The sequence below is a fragment of the Danio rerio genome, chromosome 5, assembly GCF_049306965.1.
Source record: "Danio rerio strain Tuebingen ecotype United States chromosome 5, GRCz12tu, whole genome shotgun sequence".
NCBI classification, from domain to species: domain Eukaryota; kingdom Metazoa; phylum Chordata; class Actinopteri; order Cypriniformes; family Danionidae; genus Danio; species Danio rerio.
The window spans coordinates 74625001-74644383 of record NC_133180.1 but is presented as its reverse complement, the minus strand read 5'-3'; the positions used below and the strand labels follow the sequence as shown (position 1 = coordinate 74644383).

At 35.9% G+C, this 19383-nt stretch overlaps 1 protein-coding gene across 7 annotated transcripts in view; it reads left to right on the top strand.

Annotated features, from left to right (window-relative positions):
* dlg4a (discs, large homolog 4a (Drosophila)) overlaps nucleotides 1–19383 on the top strand; it is a 226871-nt gene that overhangs the window by 134947 nt on the left and 72541 nt on the right. Inside the window, exon 1 of one of the 7 annotated variants that reach the window (XM_009302023.5) lies at nucleotides 7746–7864. The exons of the other annotated variants lie outside the window; for them this stretch is intronic. Coding sequence (XP_009300298.1) covers nucleotides 7775–7864 — 90 coding nt within the window. The 5' untranslated portion in view covers nucleotides 7746–7774. Of the gene's footprint in view, nucleotides 1–7745; nucleotides 7865–19383 lie in introns of those variants that run through there. 7 annotated transcript variants of the gene reach the window in all.

The following is a 19383-nucleotide window of genomic DNA, read 5'->3' as shown; positions in this document are numbered from 1 at the left end:
AGACTGATTACACACCCTACATAAGCCACTCATTCACCCATCCTGGTGGCTGAGTCTTGTTTATCCTGTAATGACACTACAACGTGTTTTCCCTGTCTTATTACTCCGTGTTCGGACCTTAGCCTAGTTAGCTTCTCCTTGTTATCTTGTTTAGTCGCCTGCCTTACGACCTATTGCCTGTATTTTGATTACGACTCTGGATTTGCCTGAATATACCTGTTTACACCTGATTTGACCATTGCTTGCCTGAGATTGAATAAACCTGCATATTGGATCTTAGCTCCAGTTGTCTCTGTCTCTCCCCCCGTTGTAACAGTAAAACATTCCTTGCTCTGGTAAACTTAATTACTTTAAATACTTTAAAAATAATTCTGACTTAAAATGTATGGATACAGTTTTTTAATTATTATTATTTTTTAATTATACTTTTCTCATTTATTTGTTATATGTTCGGTTTTAGTTTTAGCAATTTGTTTTAAAATATCCATTTATGAAAGCCTTCTAATGTAATTATTAATCTATAACTATCAACTTTAGTTATTTATTATTATCTACACTGTAGTTAGTTAGTTAGTTAGTTGTTTAAAGTCTTATTTGATTTATTTCGGCTATAATAAAAGCAGTTTTTAATATTTTTTTAAAACCAAGGCCAGTATTATTAGCCGAACAGAACAAACCATCATTAGACTCTCACATGTTCGCCCACTGAAGCTAAGCAGGGCTGCGCCCGGTCAGTACCTGGATGGGAGACCACATGGGAAAGCTAGGTTGCTGCCGGAAGTGGTGTTAGTGAGGCCAGCAGGGGGCGCCCAACCTGCGGTCTGTGTGGGTCCTAATGCCCCAGTATAGTGACGGGGACGCTATACTGCTCAGTGAGCGCCGTCTTTCGGATGAGACGTTAAACCGAGGTCCCGACTCTCTGTGGTCATTAAAAATCCCAGGATGTCCTTCGAAAAGAGTAGGGGTTTAACCCCGGCATCCAGGCCAAATCTGCCCACTGGCCTTTGTCCATCATAGCCTCCAACTGGCTTCATCGCTGTCTCCTCTCCACCAATCAGCTGGTGTGTGGTGTGCGGTCTGGCGCAAAATGGCTGCCGTCGCGTCATCCAGGCGGATGCTGCACACTGGTGGTGGATGAGGAGATTCCCCCCATTGTGTGTAAAGCGCTTTGAGTGCCCAGAAAAGCGCTATATAAATGTAAGGAATTATTATTATTATTATTTTATTATTATTATTTCATTATTATTTTATTATTATTATTATTATTATTATTATTGTATTGTTAATATTTTATTATTTTTATTTTATTTTTATTACTATTATTATTTTATTATTGTTATTAATTATTATTATTATTATTTCATTATTATTGTTATTATTTCATTATTATTGTTTTTATTTTATTATTTTAATTTTATTTTTATTGCTATTATTATTTTATTATTGTTATTATTATTTATTATTATTATTACTATTATTATTATTTAATTAATATAACTTTTTTTAATTACATTTTTATTTTATTATTATTGTTAATATTTATTTATTTATTTATTTTTGTGCTCACCATCCCATGGCAGCTATTCTGCGGTGCATGTGTGCATGTATGTGTGGGTGTGGGTGTGTGTTGATGTGTGCTCATTCTCATTGCCCAGCGCAGCTTTAGCAAAATGCTTTATGTGTGTGTTTGGATTTGATGTGATTACCTTTTGCTACAGTGCGCTCCTCTAGGCTCTGCTCTAGCAACCCTCTCCACCTATTTTCCATTTTTTTCTCCACTACTTTTATATATGTATATATATATAAATCCTTCCGTGTGAGTGTGAGGGTTTGGATGTCTATTCAAAGGTTCTTGCTCACTAATGAATGTTTAAAGTTGTCCCTGCAGCTCTAAGGTAATTACTGAACAGACTTTTGCTGAGACAAATGGGCTGGGGGATCCAAACGCAATAGAGAGAGAGAGAGAGAGAGAGAGAGAGAGAGAGAGAGAGAGAGAGAGAGAGTGAGAGTGAGAGAGAGAGAGAGAAAGAGAAAGAGAGAGAGAGAGAGAGAGAGAGAGTGGGTGGAAATGCAGGCAGAAGGACTGAGATAAAGAAAAGGGGAAGAAGAGAGTGCATTTCTCATTTAGGTGAGCCTGTCAACTTGGAGTGTGTTACGTAACACTTGTGCACACACAGTGGACAACACTTCTGCAGTGAAAAGCATTGTGGGACATTTGTGCTTCCTGAGGTTAATGGTGTTCAGCTGGCATGCAGGTTTACAATGATTATTGTGGCATGGTCTCATTACGCACGCAAGTTTAATTCGGGAACTGACATCCAGTTACACTAAAATAAAATATGATTCATTGTATTTACTCAATTTTTTTTAGGGTAAGTGGTTGCAAACAATTTATATGGGCTGGACTTAAACAAATGAAGTTGAACATCACTCAATTGAATTTGCTTGTATCAATTCAGCCCATATATATCGTTTGCAACCACTTACCTTAAAAAAAAAAAAAGTAAATCCTAATACATTCAATGAAACATAGAGTGGAGTTGACCGCAAAGAACGTTTGCAGAAGTGCAGCAATAGGAAAAATAAAAAAACACGTGAATAAAAGGGTGAGATTGTGGTAAGATTTGAAAACGTAGTAAAAATCAGGAGAGGGCTTTTCTTTTTCTGGATTGCTTTTGAAAACACTATGGGTTGGGTTTAGGGAAGATAGTGGGTGGAGGGACCAAAACATAACTTGTTTTGATAACATAACTTATTATGATAAAAAAAACAGTCAGTCAGTCGACAGCGGCCTCTGGTGTATTTACGTGAGAACAGCAGGCATGATTGGCACTCGTGAGAAAAGTTTGAGATCTGGAAAAGCGGACACAGCGGATTTGCGAAAAAACTGCAAAAAAAAAAAACCTAACTCCTGGGATGTATTTGTATGGGGTCAATCTAGGGCGATATATACTTGCAAAATAAAAGAAAGTATTGAGCAAAAACTAAATAAATAAATGCAAAACTAGTAAAAATTATGAACCAATTTTTTTTTTGAGAAATAATGATTTAATTAGCAAAAAAAAAGAAAAAAAGAGAACTGCAAATAAACACAAGCAATGCAAAAAAAAAAAAAAAAAAACAACAAATAAAATATCTGCAATTAAAAAATCTATATAGATATTTGCAAAACATTTTTATAGCATTGCCTTTACAAAACCCGTCCAGTCAATTGCAACGCTCATTTTGATTAGCTTTTTAGTCAACTGTGAGTTTGCGATGCTGTTTTCACTTTGCACTTCATGTTTCTGTGCGTTTTACCTGCCTCCATTAAAGTGATGTCATCACCTGGAGACAGTATCACAGAGGTAGTCTTAAAGCCCAGCAGATCTGGGCGTGCCGTAAACGCCCAAGTTTTCTTATATTGTTTAGTTTTGCAAATATATATATATAAATATAATATATAATATATAAATATATATATATATTGTTTTTATTGCAAATATTTTATTAAATTTTTTTTGCACTGCTCCATTTTTATTTGCAGTTCTTTTTTGTTTGCAAATATCCTTTTTATTTTTTCAACAATTAATTTTCACTTTGCGATTTTTTTTTTTTAAATTTGCATTTATTTATTTATTTATTTATTGCTCGATGCTTTATTTTTTGTTTGCAAAGCTTTTTTTTTTTTTTTTGCAAGTACATATGGCCCTAGATTGACTTATATATATTTGGCGCTCTCTAGAAAAGTATATAGTTGTACGTTTTCAGAATGAGCCAGGGTTGAATTTAATGCTTTTTGGCTGTGTTTTAAATAAAATAAGGTTTAAAATAAGATTAAACAGTTTTTTTTTTTATTAGTTTTGGAACCAAAACATAACTTATAATGATAAAAAAACAATACTCTTCACAAAAGATGAAGCATTTTTAAATTCATCCACAGTCATTTTTCAGTGCTCTGACAGCATGCAGCATACTCTTTCCTCTTTTTAAAACTGATTCAAACCGCTTTTCAATTTCAAATCTCTTTGTTTTATTGTGATCTTTCCCTGTATTTACCTCTGTAATCCATTAACCTCTGACTCCGCCGTCATCGTGCATAAGCATCGATTGTACATCTGTCAGAGATGCAGGAAAAAAATGATGCACTGTGCTCTGCAAGCTCTTCTGCTTCTCCTTCAGCTCAACCTTTAAGCAATATTTATGTATAAGGCAAGGCAGTTAAAAGCAGGCCATTATCATAGGTCTTATTTCCCAAAGGACATCGCTGTTGTGCAGCCGGATTAATTCTGGAATGCTGGAAGTCTCTTCAGTAGTGAATATGAAGTGCTGTGAGGATCTGCAATACTCTGGAGTGCAGTATAGCTCCAGTAGATCTGCAGACTCAGCACTCCCCTGTGTCACACACGCGCGCACACACACACACACACATATTCGTTCTGCAAATGAACCGGAAATACACTACAAAGTACTGCTGGGTATATTGTAGGAGGTGTTGTGGTGGTATCTTATATGCAGATGGTGTAATAATGTGCTGCATGCATGATGCATTTGTTAAATTCAGAAATTAGGTGGATTTTAGCATGTATTATTTAAATTGTATTATCATTTATTTGGGATCTGAAATAATGTTATGCATGCAGCTCAAAGCTGCCAATTAACTGTAAATTAAAGTGAATAAGTCGTAAATTAATATTAACAGTATTAAAGGGCATCTATTATGCCACCTTTTTACGAGATGTAAAATAAGTCTCTGGTGTCCATAGAGTGTGTGTGTGTGTGTGTGTGAGTGAGGTTTTAGCTTAAAATACGCTACAAATAATGTTTTATAACTCTTTGACCCTAAACCTTCCCCCTTACAGTAAAGCAACGCCAGTATTTATTATGATAATTATTTATATTATTTATTAAATTACCCATAAAATGTTATTTTATTAATGTTTACCCCTACCCAACCCCAAACCTACTCCTCACAGTATTGCAAAAACTAGTTATAATGAGAATTATTCATATTATTTATTAAATTACCCATTAAATTTTATTTTAATAATGTCTACCCCTACCCAACCCCAAACCTACCCCTCACAGTATGAGAGAGGTCTGGATGCAGACCTGGTGCAGTGCAATCTGGGCTGCATCCAATGCTTTTTAATGGGCTCACCTAACCCCACCCCTAACCCTACCCGTCACAGTGATGTCACTAGCTCCATTTGAGTGCATTGTGTCTGACATTGCATCGCTGAGTGATGCAGTCTCAGCTTGCATCATAAAGGCTGCATCCAGATACTGTTGCATAGTATTGCAAAAACTAGTTATAATGAGAATTATTCATATTATTAATTAAATTACCCATTAAATTTTATTTTAATAATGTCTACCCCTATCCAACCCTAAACCAATCCCTTACAGTAATGCAAAAACAGTATTTATTACCATAATTATTTATATTACTTATTAAATTATGGTAATGTGAAAACAGTAGTCAATATTTATATTACCTATTAAATTACCCATTAAATTATATTTTTGTAAGCTCTACCCATACTCAACCCTAAACCTACCCCTCAGAATAATGTAAAACCAATATTTATTACAATAATTATTTATATTATTATTAAATTACCCATTACATTGTATTTTATTAACGTCTACCCCTACACAACCTCAACCTTACCCCTTACAGTGTACAAACAGTAGTTATAATGAGAATTATTTATTAAATTACCCATTAAATTATACTTTATTAGCGTCTTACCCCAACCCTACCCCTCACAGTAATGTAAAAACAGTATTTAATATTTATATTACTTATTAAATTACCCATTAAATTAAATTTTATTAAGCTCTACCCATACCAAACCCTACACCTACCCCTCAGAGTAATGTAAAAACAGTATTTATTACAATAATTATTTACAGTATATTATTTTTTAAATTACCCATTACATTGTATTTTATCAACGTCTACCCCTACCCAACTTCAACCTTACCCCTTACAGTGTAAAAACAGTAGTTATAATGAGAATTATTTATTACATTACCCATTAAATTATACTTTATTAGCGTCTAACCCCAACCCTAAGCCCTCACAGTAATGTAAAAACAGTATTTATAATGCAAATAATTTATATTATTTATTAAATTACCTATTAAATTGTATTTTATTAACATCCACCCCAACCCTACCCCTCACAGTAATGTAAAAACAGTATTTAATATTTATATTACTTATTAAATTTCCCCTTTAATAATATATTTTATTAAGCTCTACCCATACCCAACCCTAAACCAACCCCTCAGAGTAATGTAAAAACAGTATTTATTACAATAATTATTTACAGTATATTATTTTTTAAAATAGCCATTACATTGTATTTTATTAACGTCTACCCCAACCCAACCTTACCCCTTACAGTAATGTAAAAACAGAAGTTATAATGAGGATTATTATTAAATTACCCATTAAATTTATATTACTTAATAAATTATCCATTAAGTTATATTTTATTAAGCTCTAGCCATACCAAACCCTAAACCTACCCCTCAGCTTAATGTAAAAACAGTATTTATTACAATAATTATTTACAGTATATTATTTATTAAAATAGCCATTACATTGTATTTTATTAACGTCTACTCCAACCCAACCTTACCCTTTACAGTAATGTAAAAACAGTATTTATTACAATATTTATGTTATTTATTAAATTACCCATTACATTGTATTTTATTAACGTCTATCCCTACCCAACCCGAACCTTACCCCTTACAGTAATGCAAAAACAGAAGTTATAATGAGGATTATTTATTGAATTACCCATTAAATTATACTTAATTAGTGTCTTATACCCAACCCTACCCCTCACAGTAATGTAAAAACAGTAATTATTATGTTAATTATTTATAATATTTATTAAATTACCAAATAAATTGTAATTTATTAGCGTCTACTTCATCCCTACCCCTCACAGTAATTAATATTTATATTACTTATTAAATTACCCATTAAATTATATTTTATTAAGCTCTTCCCATACCCAACCCTAAACCAACCCCTCAGAGTAATATAAAAACATTATTTATTACAATAACTATTTACAGTATATTATTTTTAAAAATAGCCGTTACATTGTATATTATTAACGTCTACCCCAACCCAACCCTACCCCTCACAGTTTAGTAAAAACAGTAATTATATGCTAATTATTTATATTATTTATTAAATTACCATTAAATTGTAATTTATTAGCGTCTACCCCAACCCTACCCCTCACGGTAATGTAGTAATAATAATTATTGTTGTACAATCTCACAAAAATGATGCTGCTACTCTATATTCATGCATCCGCAGCTGTATCCCCTCTAGACTTCACCCAAATAAATAAATGTAGAAGTTCTCGCGCCCTCTCTCCTGTTTGCGGTTTCTCAATAAATTTGCGCTGATAGTTCTGAAGCATGATGGCATTCTTACAATATTAATATCACAAATATACCTCTTATAAAGCATTCGTTCACTTCATCCATGCGCGGTGCATGATTATACGAACCACTGTCTGTCGCGTTATAAACTTTACGCGCTCGGAGAGCCTCGCCTTCGGTTTGATTGCGTCCATCAAATGCGTCGTGCGTGAATGTCTTATTTAGCCAGTGTCAGATGTGAAGCGCAGGCGTATCCCCCCTCCTCCTCCTCCTCCTCCTCTTCGTTTTCTCCTCCTCCGGTTTCCCCGTGCTCGTCGTGAGGAGCTCCGGTGTCAGTCTCCGGTCTCAGTCCGGTGTTGTTCCGCGCTCCGCAAGGATGTTTGTGTCCGTGTGGTACGCCAAGAAAATGGGCCGGCGTTTCATCAACAATGTACGGAAAGCTAAAAAACAACGCCACCGTATTATGGTAGGAACTGCTGGCTTTATTATATTCACTGATATTTGGTTTCGCATGTTTTATTGCTGATGGAATGTGCACATGACTTCTAGCGGAATTTCGAAGCTTAGTTGTAAACGTAATAGTAATAGGATCTGAAAAGAGACTGGATAAAGTGAGTCTGTGTTTGACGCTGTGTGAAATTTGTGTTTCATGATTATAATGTCCTCATATTGATCAGTTAAAGTGATAGTTCATCACAAAAAAGGACAATTCTGTCATCATTGAGTTTCTTTCTTCTGTTAAACATATAAGATGTTTTGAAGAATGCTGACAAAAACCTGTCACCACTTCCATATGTTTGGTTTCCTACTATGGATGTAGTTTTCATAGAGGTAAAGTTGGTTTTATATTAGCAGATTCAGACTTCCTCCTTAATAATATATATTCATAAAAGTGTTAATTGCAAACAGGGGCGGACTGGCCATCTGGCAATTCTGGCAAATGCCAGAAGGGCTGGACCATTTTTTAAATGTGGGCCGGTCACCTATTTTATTTATTTATTTTTTCATATTGTTTTTTTAAATGTAGGCAGCTTTTATCTTGTGCGAGATGTGAATATTATGATGATGATGGTGATAATAGTAAGAATAATAGTAAATGTTAAGCATTGGCCCAATTGGCAACAACCGGCTGGTTTCGAGATGGGCCAACCCTATCTGAGGGCTACTCAGATGTAATTAAAATCTGGCAAGAATGTCAAACAAACAGTGTGCAAAAAAAAAAAAAAAAGGGAAAGGCAGTCAAGTCAGACATTGCAAAATACATAAAATTTACTAAACTAGTCTCGAAAGGGGTCAGTGTGATGGCGCAGTAGGTAGTGCTGTCGCCTCAGAGCAAGAAAGTCGCTGGTTTGAGCCTCATCTGGGTCAGTTGGTGTTTCTGTGTGGAGTTTGCATGTTCGCGTGGATTTCCTTCTTGGTTTCCTTCTGAATTGGGTAGGCCAATTGTGAATTGGGTAACCCAGTATAATGGGTTGCAGCTTTGAGGGCATCCGCTGTGTAAAACATATGCTGGATAAGTTGCTGATTCCCAGATAAATAAAGGGACTAAGCTGAAAAGAAAATGAATGACATGATTGCATATATAAATGGGTTGCTTTTGTTCCAGTCACATACATTAAATGTTTAAATATCTCTTAAATAAGGTACTGCTTATATAATTTTACCATCTGTACACCAATATAAGTAGTGAATGTGCGTGTCCTTGGGTGGGGCTCTGTCAGTGTGGTAATGTGGGCTGGTGTGGCTACAGTGCCAGGGCTGATTTTTAGTCCCAGTCCGCCCCTGATTGCAAACTCTAAATAGCGGAATCATATTAGCAGCCAATGACTATCAAAGTACAACATTGCTCACGGTCAAATAAACAGTGTTAAAGTTGATTTCAAGTCATACTGACATGCTAATTCTGATCGAATATTCTAAGTAACATGGTAAACCATATAGAGACTTCTAAATGAACGAATGTGCGAATATAAAACAACTTTACCTCTATGTGGTTTTCAGTGTTCTTCAAAATATCTTGGTTTGTGTTCTGTCATCATTTACTTGTTTTAAACCTTGAGTTTCTTCTGTTCAACATATAAGAAGATATTTTGAAGAATGCTGAAAAACCTGTCACCATTGACTTTCATAGTATTTTTTTTCCCTACTATGTATGTTAATGGTTCTCATCTTTCTTCAAAATATCTACTTTGTGTTCTGTCATCAAACCTCAAGTTTTTTTTTCTTCTGTTAAACATAAGAAGATATTTTGAAGAATGCTGAAAAAAACCTGTCACCATTGACTTTCATAGTATTATTTTTTTTTCTTCAACGAATGTCTGTGGTTCTTAGCTTTTTTCAAAATATCTTAGTTTGTGTTCTGTCATCATTTACTCGAGTTTCTTTCTCCTGTTAAACACATAAGAAGATATTTTGAAGAATGCTGACAAAAACCTGTCACCATTGACGTTCGTAGTATTTGTTTCTTACTATGGAAGTCAGTGGTTTTCAGCTTTCTTTAAAATATCTTATTTTGTGTTCTGTCATTATTTACTTCTTTTAAACCTTGAGTTTCTTTCATCTGTTTAACACAAAAGAAGATATTGTGAAGAATGCTGAAAAACAGTTGACTCCCATGGTATTTGTTTTCTCACTATGGAGGTCTGTGGTGCTCAGCATTCTTCAAAATATCTTATTTTGTGTTCTGTCATCATTTACTAAACCTTGAATGTCTTTCATATGTTAAACACATAAGAAGGTATTTTGAAGAATGCTGAAAAAAAAACTGTCACCATTGACTTCCATAGTATTTGTTTTTCCTTCTATGGAAGTCAGTGGTTTACGGCTTTCTTTAAAATATCTTAGTTTGTGTTCTGTCATCATATACTTCTTTGAGTTACTTCTGTTAAACATATAAGAAGATATTTTGAAGAATGCTGACAAAAACCTGTCACCATTGACATTCGTAGTATTTGTTTCTTACTATGGAAGTATATCGTTCTCAGCGTTCTTTAAAATATCTTATTTTGTGTTCTGTCATCATTTACTTTTTTTAACCCTTGAGTTTCTTTCATCTGTTAAACACAAAAGAAGATATTTTGAAGAATGCGGAAAAAACTGTCACCATTGACTTCCATAGTATTTGTTTTTTCTTCAATGGAAGTCAGTGGTTTATGGCTTTCTTCAAAATATTTTATTTTGTGTTCTGTCATCATATACTTCTTTCAACCTAGAGTTTTTTTTCCATCTGTTAAACACAAAAGAAGATATTTTGAAGAATGCTGAAAAAAATATTGACTCCCATGGTAATTGTTTTCTTATTATGGAGGTCAGTGGTGCTCAGCTTTCTTTAAAATATCTTAGTTTGTGTTTTGTCATCATTTACTTCTTTTAAACCTTGAGTTTCTTCCATCTGTTAAACACAAAAGAAGATATTTTGAAGAATGCTGAAAAAACTGTCACCATTGACTTCCATAGTACTTGTTTTTCCTTCTATGGAAGTCAGTGGTTTTCGGCTTTCTTCAAAATATCTTAGTTTGTGTTCTGTCTTCATTTACTCGAGTTTCTTTCTCCTGTTAAACACATAAGAAGATATTTTGAAGAATGCTGAAAAAACCTGTCACCATTGACTTTCATGGTATTTGTTTTCTTACTATGGAAGTCTGTGGTTCTCAGCTTTCTTTAAAATATCTTAGTTTGTGTTCTGTCATCATTCACTTGTTTTAAACCTTGAGTTTCTTCCATCTGTTAAACACAAAAGAAGATATTTTGAAGAATGCTGAAAAAAGTGTCACAATTGATTTTCATACTATTTGTTTCATACTATGGATGTCAATGATTCTCGGCTTTCTTCAAAATATCTTAGTTTGTGTTCTGTCATCATTTACTTGTTTTAAACCTTGTGTTTATTTCTTCTGTTAAACATATAAGAATATATTTTGAAGAATGCTGAAAACCTGTAACCATTGACTTCCATAGTATTTGTTATTAGAGGTCAATGGTTTTTGGCTTTCTTCAAAGTATCTTATTTAGTGTTTAACAGAAGGAAATAACCACTGGAACCGTCTGATGGTGAATAAATAGTGAGTAAATGTTCATTTTTTGAGTGAACTTTTCTTTCGAAAGAATTAGATGCTGTAGGAGTTTTGCAATCATGAAAGATTTCCTTTTGATGCTCTGCAGGAACATTTTTGTGTCCTTGTGGGAATTATAATTGACCCACTTGAAGTTATGGATTCATGATGATCTTGTTTTGTTAGAAATGTTGGATGTTCAGTGGATGTTGGAGGCATCAGTAAATTGGTTGGATTGGTGTCTGCTCACAGCAGACGGATGGTGCTCAGAGGTGCGTCAGAAGTTTGGAAAGTTAAAATTAGGGTGTCTGCGTGTGAAATGGGGCTTTCACGAATGGCCCAGCAGCTTTAAATAATAGATGAGATGATTAATGAAACTGAAGGGATTAATGGAAGAGTTAAAAACGGGACACCTGAGCTTGTTTATAGTACATGTTAATTTATTAAGGTATGCATGACATCAAAATTAATTTTTTTGCTAGCACAAATTGATAGTTTTAAAGTCCATAGACAAAAATAAACAGTTAGTTTTGGCAATAATTTATCAAAATCTGACTATTTGCTTCTACTCTGGGATGCATTTCCCAAACATCAACAAAACCGTAGTTGCTCTGTCGCAGATCTGTCATTTGAAATATGTTAGTTATAATGTAAAACAATCGCAATGATGCTCTAAATGGGAAGGAGTAATAATGACTTTAGAGTAAATTCACATTAAGTTATTATTATTATATTTGTGTTAAAATATATTGTTTTACACGCATACACATTCATTCATTCATTCATTTTCCTCTGGCTTAGTCCCTTATTGATCAGGGCTCGCCACAGCGGAATGAACCACCAACTATTCCAGCATATGATTTACACAGCGGATGCCCTTCCACCCGCAACCCAGTACAGGAAAACACCCATACACACTCACCACAGCCACCATGCCACCTTTTTTATTGATCATTAAATGTGAATAGAACACAACTAGAAGCTTCTAACTACAGCTCCAGAGGTGTAGTTGCAACCGCACACATTTGCGATGTAGTTTGCGAATATTTATTGGAACGACGGATTCGGAAACACCAAATCGCTGAACTATAATTGTGACGACGGAACGGATGGTTTTTTGAAACGCACCCCTGAACGACTGTCGTTCTCTGGTGACATCAGTTTGACAGATCTGCAGAATATGCATAGCCACGCCCCTCCAACCGTTAGTTTGCTGCCAGTGAAAGATGTGTGCACAAAAATAAAACCCCGCCTCCTACTCGATATTCAGTTTTAGTTTGGAAATACGTCATCAAACCAAAATAAAAGTCTTTCAAGCATCTTACAGTTTACGCTCACTCTAATTTAGAAGTTAATTTACACTGTTACGTTTTTATTATTATTATATTTGTGTTAAAATATATTGTTTTACACACATACACATTCATTCATTTTCCTTTGGCTTAGTCCCTTATTTATCAGGGCTCGCCACAGGGGAATGAACCACCAACTATTCCAGCATATGTTATACACAGCGAATGCCCTTCCAGCCGCAACCCAGTACAGGAAAACACCCATACACACTCACCACAGCCACCATGCCACCTTTTTTATTGATCATTAAATGTGAATGTTGGAATATTCGAAAGCAATGGGACAAAGGGGGATATCTGGGAATGGAACACAACCAGGAGCTTCTAACTACAGCTCCAGAGGTGTAGTTGCAACCGCACGCGTTTGCGACGCAGTTTGCGAATATTCATTGGAATGATATTTGGAAACACCAAATCGCTGAACTATAATTGTGAGGACAGAACGGATTTTTTTTAGAAACGTATCAGAGAACGACTGTCGTTCTCTGATGACATCAGTTTGATAAAACCCGCCCCCTACTCAATATTCAGTTTTAGCTTGGAAATACGTCATCAAACCAAAATAAAAGTCTTTCAGTTTACGCTGACTTTATTTTAAAAGTAATTTAAACTTCAAAGTGAATATATACACTCTACTTGAAGCTTTGGATTAATTAGGATTGGTAAATTTTTTTTTAAAGTCTTTGATGTTATAATGGAAGCACAGTGGCTCAGTGGTTAGCACAATGGTTAGAAGGTCACTGGTTCGAGTCCTGGCTGGGCCAGTTGGAATTTCTGTGTGGAGTTTGCATGTTCTCCCTGTGTTAACGTGGGTTTCCCCCACAGTCCAAACACATGTGCTATAAGAATTGATGAACTAAATTACTCGTAGTGTATGAGTGTGTGTGTGAATGAGTGTGCATGAGTGTTTCCTAGTACTGGGTTGCAGCTTGAAGGGCATTCACTGCTTAAAACATATGCTGATATAGTTGGCGGTTCATTCTGCTGTCGCGACCCATGATGAATAAGGGACTAAGCCGAAGGAAAATGAATGAATGATGCTGTAACTGTAATGGTTTAAAAAGGCATGTCTACTGGAAGTCGCTGCAGACTTTTACTTCAGTAAGGTGAATTATTTCCAGCTAAAACTGAATATTGAGTAGGGGGCGGGGTTTATTTTTGCATTCATGCAGCAAACTATCAGTTTGAGGGGCTTGGCTATGCATATTTTACCCAGTCAGTCAAGCTGACATCATCAGAGATGATTGTCATTCTGGAATGTAAGAAAATTGTTAGAATTTGATTAAAGATTACCAAAACAAACTGTTTTTTTCTCATTAATTATGCAGTTTAAAGAGCCCCTATTATGCATTAAAATGGGTCATACTTTGGTTTTAAGGGTCTCCAACAACAAGTCAAAAAACACTTTCATGTTCTTATAATCTGCATTTATTTTTACCTAATTATCCCAGCGACTCCTCCTATATGAGCGATTAATTTGTTTCGCAAAGCTAATTTGCGCTGATTGGACCAATGACAGTCTGTTGCGATTGGTCGACAGCATTCAGTGTGAGACAGAGAGAAATGCCCATCACGGCTTATCAACAATATTGAAGTAGTCAGATTGCATAGTATATGTGTGAGCATGCCTGCCAACTCTCCTGCTTTTCCCAGGAGTCTCCCGTATATCAGACCCATCTCCATCCACCCTCCCGTTTTGTTATATATCCCGAAAAACTCCCGTAATTTCTCCCGGGATCTGCTACAGTGTTTGTGGGCGGGGCCACAGGTTTCACTTTTCCTGGGTTTGTGCGCGCATCAATTGGGCGGGGCTTAAGTTTTGTATCCATGTCAAGCCGAAACGGCTAAAGACTCATTATCAAGACGATTCATTTGAAGTACTAGGAGTCGACTCTTGATTGAATCAATAGTTTTAAACACTGTGTACTTTCAGATTTAAGCCTTAGCTGGATATTTCACTTAGAGCAGTGTTACACACTTCCTGGAAGGTCATTTTCAAAAACCCATTTTAGGGGCTCTTTAAGACTAACAATGTTCAGTAGTAAAGCAAACATGCTCACTTTAATGATCAGATTATTTGCCAAAGGCATTTCCAGGTAGACATTTACAGATAGCTTCCATTTCACTATTGTAGATTGAGGGCAGAGTTGAATTCGTCTGCAGACAGAGAATATATATCATTATAACCAAACTTGTAGTACTCTGTCAGAGGAGGATGAAGAGAGAGAGAGGAACACAATAATAACTGCCAGGAACAGAACGCTTGTGTGTTCTGCCTCGGAGTGTGTGTGTGTGTGTGTGTGTGTGGGTGGGTGGATGCGATTTGTCTTCTCATTGGTTTGTATCATAAATTGTGGGTGTCGTTTCTGTCTGATGGTTTTTGTGAGGCATTCATTTATTTATTTGTAAGATTCGCAGTCAGAGAAACACTTTTAGAAGGAGAGAAAGGCTGCCTCACGTGCATCGACATTCATTCCTTGGTATCAGCTTTTATTAAATGAAAAATAAAATCCCAAATGGCACACTACGCACTCATGCACTATGTACTTATGCACTTACACACTCAACAGCATAGTATGTGTCGTCCCAAATGGAGCGCCAATGTTTATTTTATTAAGCTGAAATTTAAATCATTTCCCTGATGACGTTTGACGGATGCCAAATTAGGGAAATAAATGAGCAAAGTACCAAATAATACCTGCCGTGAGTATAACTGCATTCACCATCGAGAGGCGCTATAATCACTCTCATAGGAGAATTTTGCTTTCACAATCCAAAATAAATAATGTTATTTATTTATTACGTAGTTCCGGGTAATTAAAGTGCACTTATCATTTTTAGAGTTTTCAGTGTTAATGCACTACTTATGTAACCCCGCCGGTCTTACGCCACCCAACCCGCTCCGAGCTGATATCGAACCGGCGACCTTCCGCATGGGAGTTGGTTGCTCTACCAAGGAGGCTAAAGACCATGGCCTCTGTCGCTAGAACACCTTTAGAGGTCGGAGGAGTGAGGTTTACCTGCACAGCACCTACTAGCTGGCCTCTGTTACACTTACACTATTTATACTACAAAGAGGCGTAGAATAGTACATAAGCATGCGATTTGGGACGCACCTACAATCTTCATAGACCATTGTGAGCGATGTAAAGAATAACTATGGTCCTATTGTGTTACATTTAAAAATGTACATAGCTTCCGAGAATCCAAACGATCCACATATTGATAAATAATGTTATGATTGGTGTGATAATGTTAAGATATGATTGAATTGCCTCTTGTTAAGGTTATGAAGTAGTTTAACAAGCACGAAGTGTTCATGAGCCAATGTCATCGCCACATTGAAATGGTCTACATATTATTGTGAAAGAGAATTGGACAATTGCATAAATAATAAATTACATGAAATTAACCCGAAAATAAATGAAAGACATTTAGCGAATTATAATTATGAGACCAGGCATGATCAGACTGTCCATACCAGATGGTGAATTGGACATTCAAGGTCAGGGGTCACCAACTCTGTTCCTTGAGAGCTACCTTCCTGCAGAACTCAGTCCCGATCTTGATCAAACACACCTGAACCAATTAATAGTACCTAAAGCAGCACGTAATAATTACAAACAGGTGTGTTTGGTCAGGGTTGCAACTGAAATCTGCTGGAAGGTAGCTCTCTAGGAACAGGGTTGGTGACCCCTGCTCTAGGTTGACCCATTTATATTTGCTAAATATGAAGCACCACCTAATTGTAGTTACTGCCAGGCTGCTCTTACCATCAAACATATTTTGTTGGAATGTGGAAATTTTAATTCCGTTAGACAACATTTTTTTTTAAGGAGAGTACTTTGATGGACATTTTTTAAAAGGTACCACCAGGAAGAATTTTTTATTGCTTATCATTATTGAACTGAAAAATCATATTTAACTTTGAATATATTTTTGTGTGAATTTTATCTATTTATATTTTATATATTTGTCAAAGTAACTTTTTTATTGTAATACAAATGCGTTTTTATCATGTAATATGTATATCCATTTTGCCACAAAATGGACATAAGTTGCTGATGTGGCAATAAATAAATATATCATTGTGTTCTGTAATTTGACAGACCATAATCAGAGATGGAAAGAGTCCTGACAATTCTTAGCTGTACAGTTTTTAACACGTCATGTTTTTTTTTTAAATAAAATGTACTTCATATGTGAAGTTTATTTATAAACAAATTTCGAGAGGATCACGTGCTTATGATTGTTCACAGCTGTTCCAACTTTAGCTAACGACTGATTATCCTATCAGACGATCCTTAACTCACTATAAATAACCAGCCTTTTCTCATCTCAATATCTTCGTCTTGAAAGAAACCCCCCCCCACCCAACCCTACTTTCCCTCCTTTCAAACGGGCGTTACGGTGGCCAGCGATTAGCGCTGTTGCCTCGTAGCAAGAATGCCCCTGGTTTAATTCCTTTCCAAACCAGACGGCATTTCTGTGCGGAGTTTGCTCGTTCTCCCCGTGGTCGCGTGGGTTTTCCCCGGGTCCTCCGGTTTCCTACCACAGTTCAAAAACAAGCACTCTAAATAATTAATCAAAATACTTTAGCTAAACTCTGAGTACACCTTACAGTATACATATCTGACACTTAGCTACAACAAGCAAGAAGGGGAGTCATCGAGATCTACCTGAGCTCAAACTCCCCTCTCGCCTTGCAACGGGAGGGAGCCCAGGGCTCAAGGATCTTATAAGCTCAGGGCTCTTTCCCGGGACAGCACGCCAAACTAGCTTTATTATCAATGATCAGCTAAGTGTGAACTCTTGAAATAAGGCTTTATTAGAGACGGCAGCTTGAAGACGCCTCTAATATGGAGAATGAAGTCACGTGCATTGCTCAGGTGTGAGTTTTTCACAGACTTCAGCATAGTGTCAAAATCTTGGTGATTCTGTGATTCTCATCTATCAAATCTGAGCTTTATTTCGTATTCTCTATTGGATTCGGTTCAGGTGATTGGCTGGGCCATTCTACAGCTTGATTTTCTTTCTCTGAAAGCATCCGAGAGTCTCCTTGGCTGTGTTTTGGATCATTGTCTTGCTGAATTGTCCACCCTGGTTTCATCCTGCTAATGTAGATGTTGGACTGAAGCAGCTGATATTCATTTACACTGAGGAAGAGCAGAGGCTTGCTGAAGAACCACTGAGAGATTTCAGCTGCTGTCTGGGCTTTCATCACCTTACTACAGCTCACTTTCTTTATGTGTTCAATACTTTTTTCATGTGTCATTTCATATTTTTACACATTAACTTAATTTGAAAACTATTTAATATTTATTAGTATTAATACTGATAATTAATTAAACTAGTAAGGTGTACCTAATAAAGTGGCCGGTGAGTGTATTTGCAGTAGTTGTGAAGAAAGCGTTTGTTTAATGTAGTGTGATTTGTGATTATATACTGCGCTTTTCTCATAGTCTGCATTTGAGTGGGAGGGGATTTCATTCTCTTCTCCATCCAACACACACACACACACACACACACACACACCACACACACACATACACAGCTTCTAAGTGGGAGTTTATATAAGTAGATTCTGTTGAAATGCGCGTGCTGTTTCTGCCCACTTCTGTTCCCTCAGGTTTGCATGTGCCGCCAGTTTTACCTTCCCCAAAACAAGCATGTCATTCAGAAGAACTCAAAGCAACAGCTCCATAATGCCATGCTCTCAGATCCGTCGATTGCCTAGCACCCTAGAAGCAAATACAAAGGAGTTTTATTAATGTGTGTCATAGACGGCGTGCGCGCACAGACCCGATTTGTGTCCTGTTCTGACAAGCACACATAAAAGAGCAGGCTTTCAGACTGATTGTGCTTTAATTAATTTTGTGCATCTCATTTTATGGATTAGTTGCTCTCTGACTTTGGATTAATTTGCTGAATAAATGCTGAGTGTTAATCATTAACTATTGCTATAAATGGCTTGCATAAGGACTTGGGAGGCAGCGTGCCATTTTTTTCTGTGTTGTTTAATATGCAGAGACATTTATTGATTTATTTCCTCAAATGAAAATTGCTTGGGCATCCTAACAAGCCTGAATACTTTCAATATTTATTTTTTAGAGTCATATTAGCAGTATTTGCATGTTAATTGCTTATTAGTTTTAGTTATATGTTATTATTAAATTATTAGTTAGTTACTAGGGATGCTGGAATACTCTTTATAATATTGAATCATTTGTTATGAACTGCATGGTTTAATATGCATATCGATATTGCATTTTTCCGGTTTTGCATTAACTTTTGTGTGCTAAGGGGGATGTTTTTTATGCTCTCTAGGGTGATTTTGAGTGTTAATTTGGCCACAACTTTCTCTATTTAAGCAGATGGAATTTTTGTTGGTGACTAATTTTATTTCGAAACATATTTTGAAAAAATGCTTTAAAAAATACATGCAAATTGGCTACCCTTTCGTTATGTTTGGGACTGTTTTTGCCCCATTGATTTCCATTTATAATGGCATTTATTGATCGCAAAGCCATGATAGTATATAACAATGCATTCTTGATTGTTGGAGGTTTTCCTTGTTGTGA